At 39.6% G+C, this 12,593-nt stretch overlaps 1 protein-coding gene across 2 annotated transcripts in view; it reads right to left on the bottom strand.

The window, feature by feature from the left end:
- The window catches only part of TTC7A (tetratricopeptide repeat domain 7A), a 215,511-nt gene that overhangs the window by 188,969 nt on the left and 13,949 nt on the right, over positions 1 to 12,593 (bottom strand). For both annotated transcript variants that reach the window (XM_070734576.1, XM_070734577.1), the window contains exons 4-5: positions 7,664 to 7,794; positions 4,421 to 4,542 (exon numbers count right to left, since the gene is read on the bottom strand). In XM_070734576.1, coding sequence (XP_070590677.1) covers positions 4,421 to 4,542; positions 7,664 to 7,794 — 253 coding nt within the window. The remainder of the gene's footprint in view (positions 1 to 4,420; positions 4,543 to 7,663; positions 7,795 to 12,593) is intronic.

The raw sequence follows: 12,593 nt of genomic DNA, 5'->3' as shown, positions 1-12,593 counted from the left end.
TTATGAACAATAGAAGAATCTCTGTTGCATTAAATATATGTACATTCATACATATATGCATACATACATATGCACACTTATGCTCAGGTTGAAGTACAGTAGTAGGGCAAGTCAGCAAATCTTCAAAGAATATTTTCCCAGGTGGTGACTGATAACAAGAACTTGCACTTCAAACTTAAGGTTTGTCGGAAGGCAGTGCCTAGTCCCATTGTGCCTGGCTAGAAGAGTGGTCAAGCAGAGGCCTAGTACTATGGATTCATGTCATCCTAACGTATTGCACAAGATAATGCTGAGATGAAACCCGCCAGACAAAACATGTTACTTTATGTTCAGCTCTTGCACGCACTAAGCTCTTGCACGCACCTCCTAATACTAAGAGCTGTATATTGTGCTGCTTTGGTAACCTCTACTTCACTGAACCTATTTCAGCAGAAGCTGGTTATCCTTTTATCATGAATCCTTTTATCACAGCAGATCCCTTTCTATAGTGTAAAATAAAATATTAACTGGTCTTCAATCTGAAAACCAGTTAATATTTTATCTTACACCAAGAAATGTGCACTTCAGATGCCAACAAATTTGAAGTACCTCTCTGAAAGAACAGTAGCATTGGCTTACCTGAATGGTCTTCTCTGTGCACTGTGGAGAGAGTCCAAGCATGGGTTAACTTCATCAGTTGTCATGGGGACTGAGTTAATTGAATTAAACACTCCTTCTCTCTCTGCTCCACCAGCTGTGATGATTCAGTTTTTCAACTAAGGTGCCTACCTCCATGTAAGGAGAACAACAGCCAACAATTTGTTTAAATCCTGTCTTAGATGGGAATCCTTTGGGCCCAATCTGCATCTCCCTAAGCCACATGATAGATGTTCTATTAAAGAACTTTGCAGCTGTAGCTGCCCTGACAGACCAAACGGCCACCTGGGACTTACGCAGCATATTGTTGGCCGTACAGTGGCTTTTTTATGGCCAGGAGGAAGCCCTCTGACTCTTATCAGACTTCCCAGACATGGTGAAAGGCCAACAAGCCCTAGAACACCAACTTAAGTATAATCACAACACACCCCTAGGGCTGAAGGAGTAATACCCACAGGCAGGGACTCTGTGCCTGGGATACTGTGCCTGGTTGAGGAGATGATCAACTCTGTCCTATGGATGCCCGGAAAGTCATCCCAGCACTAGCAAATAACAGTTGCAAGCAGCAGTAACAAGCAATGATCTGTGAAATTGCAACAAGAGATCAGCTTCTATATAGAGCAGGTATGAAGAGGCAGAAAAATGGCAACAAAATGGCACCTGACAGTTGCGTAGCCATATCGGTCTCTCAAAATGGCCACTGCCACTAATTGCACTGGAAAACTACCAGAACAGCCAAACAAAATGGTCACCATGATAAAATCTGCCTAATAGCAGGCAGACTGCAGCAGCACAAAACAAAATGGCCACTGCTGCAACTAAAGTGGCCACTGCCAGTTATGGAGGTGAAAACAAGCCTCCCTGCCACTCTTCACTGCTTACCTGCTCCAGCTGGAGCACAGAGCCTTTCCCGGAAGACCGTTCAAACTTCCAGGGAAAAAAAATGGAGAGGACTTATTATTATTATTATTATTATTATTATTATTATTTATTAGATTTGTATGCCGCCCCTTTCCATAGACTCGGGGCGGCTCACAGCAACAATAAAACAAGGTAAAACAAATCTAATAATTTAAAAAACACTAAAAACCCCATTATTAAAAGCAAACATACACACAAACACACCATGCATAAACTGTATAGGCCCGGGAGAAATGTCTCAATTCCCCCATGCCTGACGGCAGAGGTGGGATTTAAGAAGTTTACGAAAGGCAAGGAGGGTGGGGGCAGTTCTAATATCCGGGGGGAACTGGTTCCAGAGGGTCGGGGCTGCCACAGAGAAGGCTCTTCCCCTGGGTCCCGCCAAATGACATTGTTTAGTCGATAGAACCCGGAGAAGGCCAATTCGTGCGGCAGAAGGCGGTCCCGGAGATATTCTGGCCCGATGCCATGAAGGGCTTTATAGGTCATAACCAACACTTTGAATTGTGACCGGAAACTGATCGGCAGCCAATGCAGACTGCGGAGTGTTGGTGTAACATGGGCATACCTAGGGAAGCCCATGATTGCTCTCACAGCTGCATCCCTGCTTCTGCCTATGGCTGCTCCACTTTGAGTATTGCCCCGTAAGGCAGGGACTCTGGCTGCATCAGTGTTTGGCAGCAGCGGTTCTCGTTGGCATACCAGTTAAGCTGCACACATGCCTACAGCAAGTAAGTGATCTTTTGCATTCAGGAAGAGTCGAAGCCTGAGAACTTCAGTTGCTTTCCTTTATTTGTAAAAATGGTATCTGACCTAAAATATTACGTCCCTCTTACACTGACTGAGTTAGAAAAACTGAATCATCACAGCTGGTGGAGCAGAAAGAAAGGGTGTGTTTAATTCAATCAATTAACTCAGTCCCCATGACAACCGATGAAGTTAACCCATGCTTGGACTCTCCTTAGCAGCGCACAGAAGAACAGACGGACACAGGCGCATAATTCGCATACCAGGAAATTGTATTCCCTGAAATCACATCACAGCTTGTAAGGATTTGTTGTACTTGGGAGAACTCTACATGCTTCCACTCTTAAGAGACAAAATCATTTCTCTAATCAAACCACATTTAGAAATCACTCATCTAACAAGAACATGGAGTGACCCACTTCACTTTCCACATTTTGTTTACTTGGCTTGTGAAGAGATCTCTCTGCGCCCTCTTGTGGCAGAGAAAAAAAAGAGATCTAATCTAATCTACTTTTTTCTCCTCCTACACTAATCCTCTCGATTAAAATAGTAGGGAGATAATTACAATTAAATGTTCTTGTAATTTTGACTCCTAGAATGATAACTCTGCTAACAATTAATATTTCCTTTTTGGTGATTAAATGAAGATTTATATTTTATTCTTAAACACACAGGTGGTATATATTTCTGCCAATTGAACATAGTTTTGACTTTAGGGGTATTCAAAGAAACCTACTCAACCAAACTTAACAATTAGACTTTATGCAGATATATAACCTGTTTGCCTCCATGGAGCCTTTCTCATCAATACCGAAAACAAATATAGGTAGTTCTTAACTTACAACAACAATTGAGCCCAACATTTCTGTGGTTAAGTGAAACATTTGTTAAGTGAGTTTTGTCCTACCTTACAACCTTTCTAGCCACAGTCAAATGAATCACTGCAGTTGATTAGTTAGTAACCTGGTTGTTATGTGAATCTTCCCCATTAACTTCACTGGTCAGAAGGTCACAAAAGATGACCACGTAACAATGGCAATAAATATAATCAAGTTGCCAAGCAGCTGAATTTTAAACACGTGATCATGGCGGATGCTGCAAAGGTCCTTACTGTGCAAAGTGGTCATTGCAACTTTGAACGATCACTAAATGAACTTTTGTATGTTGAGAACTACTTGTACCTCGGCAAGACTAGCAAATCCATTCCTGCTACACAGTCATAAATTGGACAAGCGAAGGACCTTACTTCAACATCTCCTTATTTCATATGAACGTACAACATCATACAATTTCAAGTCAGTTCTTGCTTGTATCTTTTACAGGTAGTCCTTGACTTACAACAGTTCATTTAATGACCGTTCAAAGTTACAACAACACTGAAAAAAGGGCACTTATGACCAAACAATGTCATCAGCCTTATCTGTGGCGGCCCCGACCCTCTGGAACCAACTCCCCCCAGATATCAGAGTTGCTCCCACCTTCCTTGCCTTTCGTAAGCTCCTTAAAACCCACCTCTGTCGTCAGGCATGTGGGAATTGAGATATTCCCTTCCCCCTAGGCCTATACAATTTATGCATGGTATGCTTGTGTGTATGTTTGGTTTTTTAAATAAGGGTTTTTAAAATTATTTTAAATATTAGATTTGTTCATATTGTCTTTTTACTGTTGTTAGCCGCCCCGAGTCTACGGAGAGGGGCGGCATACAAATCTAATTAATAAATAAATAAAATAAATAAATAAATAAAATTGTCACACTTACAACCTTTGAAGCATGCCCACGGTCATGCAATCAAAATTCAGATGCTTGGCAACTGACTCATATTTACGATGATTGCCCCAAGGTCATGTGGTCCCCTTTTTGTGACCTTCTGATAGGCAAAGTCAATGGAGAATCAAATTCAATTAACAACTGGGTTACTAACTTATCAACTGCAGTGATTCACTGAACAGCTGTGGCAAGGAAGGTCATAAAATGGGGCAAAACTCACTTAACAAATTATCTCATTTAACAAGGGGAATAAGTCAGTCAAGGAGTACCCGTATTACCTACTGGTAGCTTTGAACAGAGCAATATGCAAAAGCTTTTTATGTGAAATCATGTTTGTTATATACCTACCCTTTCTTTAAATGAGCCACATACGCACTCTGCAGAGCTGCTTCCAGAAAGTAAGGAAGTTCAAAATCCACGGAAGACATATGACTGGCTTTTATGTTTCTTGTATGTGTATTATTATAGCTCTGGTAATAGAAGGGGGAGAGAGAGAGATAACAGATAAATATGAACAATAATTTTGCTTAATGCTTACTCTATTCTTCTTCCAAAAGGTCAGAGAAAATGACTCATAAAAAGTAAAGAGGATGTGATAGGGTAAAGATAATTTGAAATTTGCTTTGAATTACACTTGTTATTTCTTTATAATTTGCCTATTTTTTGTGTGCTGGCTTCACAAGGATGGCCTTATATTTCCCCTCTGCATTTCTGACAATATACTAAGCAGGTATACATAATTTAAAAGCCACAAATTATAAACAAAAGAACAGCTGAAACCACACATGGCAGCCTACTATAGGCTCAATAACTTCCTCCTTTCTGTTGCTTAATTGAAACCGAAAAAAACAACAGAAAAGTGGTAGGGAATCTGAGTCCTGGGTCCCATAAACTGGATGGATTACAAATCAATGTCTATCCTTCTATGAACCTGAAAGCAGAGCTGTGCAGTGACTTGAATGGAAAATATTTTGAAGGGGGGAAAAGTGGTTTGGAGTACATGGAAACATTTGTACAGCACCTCTTGGAAACTCCTAAAAGTTGCTGCATTTGTCTTCCAGCATAGCTACAGTGTGATCTCAGGAAAAGATGGACCAAAGGTGCTTTTTTCAGAAGGCAACTGGACTTTCTCATTTTTTATTTGAAGATGTTTCACTTCTCGTCCTAGAAGGTTCTTCAGCTCTGACAGGATAGTGGGGAAGGGAAGGATTTATATTCCTTGCAGACAGCTGGACATCTGCATCCTTTTAGCGGGTTGTTGAAGCACTTGGAGATTTATCTGTGTCTTCAAGGTCACCTGAGTAGTACAAATGATTCCTGTAGTCTGCAACCATTAAGTGACCCTGAGGACACAGACAAACCTTCAATTTTGGCAGCAATGACTATTGCAATGACTGCAGATGTCCAGCTGTTTGCAAGGAATATAAATCCTTCCATCCCCCCACCATCCAGTCAGAGCTGAAGAAGCTTCTTGGATGAGAAGTGAAACATTTTCAAAGAAAAAAACAAGAAAGTCCAGTTGCCTCCTGAAAAAACACCTTTTAATGACCTGCAAACCTCTACATACATTTAATTTAAGGAACTGATGGTGGATGTTTCATTAGTTCTGTGCACAGTCCAAAGCACCTTCAAATCCAAACAACTAAGCAGACCTGATAGATTATTCAATAGTCTGTAATCAGATTACTATCTTTACCAGCTGGGCAGCACAATAACATCTGCAGCAATTTGCAATCTGCGATGATGTCAGACTGCACCATTTACAATTAAATTTTCCCATCTTCTATGTGAAGCTATTATATTTGCAGAATAAGGTAGAGGTGCACATTTAGTCAATAGTTCCCTGCATCAATGTCCCTTTTGTGGATGCAAATCAATTTGGTTGATCACAAAAAAGCTAAAGAGGATCAAAGTTACTTAGCAGTTCAATGGGATACTGCTAAATGTAGACGTTAAACCATCCTAGAGGTTTGTGGCAATCCTACTTCCATATTATTGCCAAGAAAATATTGTGGGTGGACTAGGAATTGAGCATGACTTGAAGACTTTTCTTTACCCAAATGTGAATTTAAGACAGTTCCTGACCCCAACATATAAACAAAAGAGGAACTTAGTATGTACCCATTATCAGATTTTAGAGAAGTACAATAAAGACATACAGTGATATCTCGTCTTATGAATCCCTCGTCATACAAACTTTTTGAGATATGAACCTGGGATTTAAGATTTTTTTGCCTCTCCTTCTGAACCTTTTCACCTTACGAACCCACTGCTGCCACTGGGATGCCCCGCCTCTGGACTTCCGTTGCCAGGTGAATGCTCCCCTCGTTGGGAAACCCCACCTCCAGACCTCCCGTTGCCATCAAAGCCCCCGTTTTTTATTTATTTTATTTATTTATTTATTACTTAGATTTGTATGCCGCCCCTCTCCGAAGACTCGGTTTTTGTGATTCTGGGATTCCCCTGCAGCATCGCAAAAACACGGAAGTCCAGAGGTGAGGTTTCCCATGGAGGGGAGCCTCAGGGGAATCCCAGCAGAGCAAAAACAGGCGTTTCGGCTGGCAAAAGGGTGAATTTTGGGCTTGCACGCATTAATCGCTTTTCCATTGATTCCTATGGGAAACATTGTTTTGTCTTACGAAATTTTCACCTTATGAACCTCATCCTGGAACCAATTAAGTTCGTAAGACAAGGTATCACTCTATATGGTTTTGCATAATGTACAGCTGATATAGCATGCATTGTTCAAAATCTGACATTTTATTATTTTTTAATTATTATTATTTATTAGATTTGTATGCCGCCCATCTCCGCAGACTAGGAATTTTACCTCAGAATCTTACATTTTAATCTATGGCATTTTAATGATTTTCAAACCTCTGTTCTGAAATTCATTTTTTTCACTGTTTTATTTCAAGAAACTTAATTTTAATTAGGAATAAATCCAGCTTTGATCATTTCACTGCAGACTATGCTCAGCTAAGTTATCTTCAATCATAACAATCAGATTGGTATTAAGAATCTTGTTTGTTTTTTCTCCTTTCATATTCTGTCATTTCATAATCTAATAGAACAGTTGAAGAAAGATTCAGACCAACTTTTATCCAGTTAGATTTTGTTGAATCTTCCCTTCTTTCTTGATATACTGAATGAGACAATGATCGAGTCCCCTTGCTTGGAACCTGCAAAAGCCGCTTCGCGGCCTGCAAGGCTGGTGCCATGTAACTTTTCTTCTCTCGAGAGAAGCAATGAGACAAACGCACCCTCCTAAATTCAGTACTCAAAAAGCTAGCTGATGCTAAAATATAAAATTGTGTACAGGGGTCTGATTCAAATTCCCATTCAGCCAGGTGCATGAAGTCTTGGGCTATTCGGACTTAACCATCTCAGAAAAATATTACATGAGCAAAAGAGAGCAGCCATCTTGAGCACCTTGGAGGGAGAGTGGAATAAAACTGAACATCGGGCAAGATCTCAGGGTACACTATTTAGCACATTTCCCGGCTTTTGTTTAATGGAGAACAAGTGAAACAGTGATATAAATCCTTAGGAAATGCTAAGGGGGGCTCCTTTGAGCTGACTCTTATTTACCTTCTCCAGTTCTTGCAAGAAAATCTGAGCAATGACACATGCCCTTTCAAAGCACGTCATGACTTCCTCTTCTCTTTCTGACAGCCGGAGTTGGGAAGCAATGGAATTGGGTGAACGTTCCAAGGCCAAGCCTGTGAAAACAGCAACAGTGTCTCTTCAACGCCATGCTGAAAAGTACTAACCATCAAATTAGTTCTCACTTTATGCAACCATCCCCATCACCTTCTCTATCTAGAAAAGCCTAACAGATCTGGAGGTTATTTAGTTGAGTGGATTTAAATCTTTTATCCCAAAGAAGAAGAATCCTCAGGCTATCCCAGACAAATGAGTTTTAGGATTGTGTTGTTGTTGTTTTAAATAAATTATACCCTTCCAGTATTGCATTTCAACTATGGATTCTATCTTCGCTCCCCTCCCCAAGTTTCAATCATACCAATAATGTCATATTCCACCACCCCATTCCATGCATACTATGATATCAAGTTTTTCTGGTTTGTTCTTCATACTCTGTGAATGAACTGAGCCATTTAATATTGCCCTTCTTAGGTTTGCCTGTTGTATCTCCCATTGGATAGGATTTCCGAGCACTCCTTCCTTCTTATCACCTACTTCCTTCTAGGATTTCATGCCATTGGGCTTTTGCTTGAATGTGGTTCTGGACGTCCCATCTTCCCTTCCAGATATAAGTTGAAAACCCACCAGATATTAATGGCATTATATTCATTAAATTGTATGTATGTTGAATTATATTATGTTGAATATAATGGATATAGCATTCATTCATCCTAATAATTTAAAACAGCTTTCTATGTGTGGAATCTGGTTACTGTCCATAAAGTATTATAGATAAATATAGATATAAATACTTTACAATTGTTCCTCTACTTAAGAACTTAATTCATTCCGTGACCAGGTTCTTAAGTAGAAAAGTTTGTAAGTAGAAACAATTTTTCCCATAAGAATCAACGTAAAAGCAAATAATGCGTGCAAACCCATTAGGAAAGAAATAAAAGCTTGGAATTTGGGTGGGAGGAGGAAGAGGAAGAAGAAGAGGAGGACAGTCACTGCCGAAGGAAGAAGGTGAGGTCAGGGGAATCAAAAAAATCCAAAACTATAAGAATTTATACATGGTATGCTTGTATGTATGAGTGGTTCTTTAAATTGGGGTTTTTAAGATTATTTTTAATATTAGATTTGTTTACATTGTCTTTTTATACTGTTGTTAGCCGCCCCGAGTCTTCGGAGAGGGGCGGCATACAAATCTAATAAATAAATAAATAAATGAATGAATGAATGAATGAATGAATGAATAAATAAATAAATAAATAAATAAATAAGGCTTAAAAAACAAGACGGACTCTGAGGCAGCGAAAAGGAGCACGCGACTCCCATACACCCGGCATGAGGCTACCTCCTATACACTGCACCAGAGAGAGAAACCCAGGGGGGATGGCAGGAAACTGGCCGGGCCTTCATGCTGCTCTCAAATTTCCTGGGAAATTTTTCCAGGCTCGGGTTGTTAAGTAGAAAATGGTTCTTAAGAAGAGGCAAAAAAATATTGAACACCCAGTTCTTATCTAGAAAAGTTCTTAAGTAGAGGCGTTCTTAGGTAGAGGTACCACTGTATAGGGCAGATTCAGGTCCACAAATAACGCCAATTCTAACACCATCTTTTTCTGCCTCTCTGATTAGGAACGTGTACTTCTCCATTCAATACTTATGAAATTTTCTTATTTTCCTTTTCCCCTCTTTAAATAGAAATCATGTAAAGGTATCTTTGCAGACGGAATGTCCCAAGTTGAATTCCTGGCATCTCCAAGCAAACCTGAAAAAAATCCTTCTCTGATCCGCTGTACAAATACAACCACTCATTATAGATAAAACCGAGCTTCAGAGATTAAAAGGTCTTATTCAGATATAGCAATTTCCTGGGTTCCTTATCCCTGTTCCTAAATATTTTGTTCTTACTTATTACTACTTATTTGTACTCCACACCCCAGGGGTTTTTTTCTTCTTCAACATGCTATGCACAGTCAGCCTGGAAATGGGAACAGAATGGAACGGAGGAGAATGGAAAAGCCCTTCCATTTATTAGCCCTTCCAAATTCCTTAGGATGCACCTTAGTGAGATCTCACCTGGAAAAATAACACATCCAGGTAGCCAGGAAGGCTCAACAGAGACTCCATTTCCTTGGAGTGTTACAGAAAAATCAGGTGGAACAATGATTGATGATTTCCTTTTACTGGTGTACAATAGAAAGCATCCTCACATTTTGTGGTACGGTATGGTATGCTCGCTTGACAGCAGCAGACAGAAATACATTACAGCAAAGCACAAAAAATCCTAGGCTGACCCCTGACCACCCCCTGGATGAAATCGCCAGGACACACTGTCTCAGCAGACTGAGGAAAATCCTCAGCAATGATTCACACCCTTGTCAGCACTTCTGTATCCTCCTACCATCAGGCAGGAGTTATGGAAGTATACCCAGCTGAACGAATAGGCTGAAAAGTAGCTTTTTGCCTTGGGCCATCAGACTTCTAAACACCACACAGCACCACAATGCGGTTTAATATGATAGAATTGCAGGGCCAGCGTAACGTGTAACATGTTTGGATTTGTACTGTTTTGTTGTTGTGAGCCGCTCCGAGTCTTCGGAGAGGGGTGGCATACAAATCTACTAAATAACAACAACAACAACAACAACAATAATAATAGAAACATAGAAGACTGACGGCAGAAAAAGTCCATCTAGTCTGCCCTTATACTATTTTTTTGTATTTTATCTTAGGATGGATATATGTTTATCCCAGGCATGTTTAAATTCAGTTACTGTGGATTTGCCAACCACGTCTGCTGGAAGTTTGTTCCAAGGATCTACTACTCTTTCAGTAAAATAATATTTTCTCACGTTGCTTTTGATCTTTCCCCCGACTAACTTCAGATTGTGTCCCCTTGTTCTTGTGTTCACTTTCCTATTAAAAACACTTCCCTCCTGAACCTTATTTAACCCTTTGACATATTTAAATGTTTCGATCATGTCCCCCCTTTTCCTTCTGTCCTCCAGACTATACAGATTGAGTTCATTAAGTCTTTCCTGATACGTTTTATGCTTAAGACCTTCCACCATTCTTGTAGCCCGTCTTTGGATCTGTTCAATTTTGTCAAAATAATAATAATAATAATAATAATAATAATAATAATAATAATAATAATAATGTTTATACTGGTGTAATATAATGTTATATATGGTACATATATGTATGTGGGAATGTGTGCCAGTTATTACTTATTTGGGTTTAGGGATTTCTTTTTTCTTTTATTTATTGAGTTATTGAGATGTATTCTGTGGTATTTTGGGGAGGGGGGCTGCACCAAGGGAGGCTCATTCAATTTCATTGTACACATGTTGTGTATTGACAATAAAGGTTGGATTTGATTTGATTACTGGTAATCTTACAAGATGTGAACTTTGCCTGTTGATGCAGTGTTAAATTCAATAATTAAAATTGTATGGGTCATTTCTCTCTCTGTCTGTCTCTGTCTGTCTTTCCCCATCTCCAATATTACAAGTGAAAATCCTGGCAAAAGCAGTCTATTAAAAGCCATATTAAACAAAAAAAAATAGTTGCCCTCTACATCAAGCTGCTGCCCATAAACTCTAACTAGCATTTCTTCTGAACATTCAACATATCTAAAATGGGAACTCAAACATATATGGCAAATCTATGGCACACTTGCCACCACCCCAACATGTATTGCTGTTCTTAACACCAGACTATGGTGTCAATCTTTTTATACTGATCTAATAAAATTGCAGGGGATCCTGGCTGATCAATTAAGAGGTCAGTGAGGGGTGTGCATAAGTGCACTAGAGTGCCTTCCGACCCCTGTCCTATTGTCTCTCCTATATCCCATATATCTTCTCTTCTATCCCTTTATCTTTCTTCTATTCTCTCATCAATTTATTTTATCCTATATTCTCTCTTCTATTCTTTCTCTAATTCTACTTCCTCCAAGGTGTCCTCTATTACCTCCATTGTGTATTATTGTGTATTGGACTGACTGACTAACTAACTAACTAACTAACTAACTAACTAACTAACTAACTAAATAAATAAATAAATAAATAAATAATCTCCATAGTGGATTTCTCCCAAAAGTTACGCAGGATGTTTTTGTTGAAAACAATCAATAATTCTATGGAGAAAAGAAAAGGCGATAGATGGACCACTGGGGTATATTAAGTATATAGGATGAAGGTGCAGGGAGTGCCTGGAGTGTTTCATCCCTGGGGAAAGACGGGTGCCTACTTTCTCCACCAAGAAGTAACAATGGGTGCAAGGGGAAAAGAACCTGAGAAATCCACCAATCACTGCCCTTGAAACTGCCCCACACTGAATTTATAAGGACAATTTCTCACTGCTGATGCACAGTGAAACTTGGTCAGTACAAAGTACAACAATATACCGGTAGTTTTCTATTGACTCATGGATGGGACAAATGCATATTACTTGGCTGTGAGGAAATGTTTTTATCTCTGGCGGAATTATGCTTGGCATTCTTAAGGATTGTATTCTGTTGGGAGAAACTGATCTCAGGTCTATGTTCCAGTATCAGGTTCAAGGCCCAAAGGTAGAAGAGATTGGCTTGGGAAGACTGCAAGAAATTAGACAAAAGCTGCACTTCCATTCTATAAAGTGCTACAGGCTGGCTTAAGGAACCAACTCTTTAATAACAACGTGTAGCACCTGTGACTCCCCCAAGAGATCAGGTGTATTTTCCAGGGCTTACTTGTTATTGGGGTCAAAAGGTAGCACTCCTTCGGAAGCATTACAGGGTCTAATCAGGACAGCCAAACAAGCTCAATATGAAAACTACTATTCTGGGTAAAAACCACATTCTGGTTGACAGCTTTACGTCTGAAGA

The sequence above is a fragment of the Erythrolamprus reginae genome, chromosome 1 (genome assembly GCF_031021105.1).
Source record: "Erythrolamprus reginae isolate rEryReg1 chromosome 1, rEryReg1.hap1, whole genome shotgun sequence".
NCBI lineage: Eukaryota > Metazoa > Chordata > Lepidosauria > Squamata > Dipsadidae > Erythrolamprus > Erythrolamprus reginae.
The sequence above is the reverse complement of the archived record's forward strand: the minus strand, read 5'-3'. Positions and strand labels throughout refer to the sequence as shown.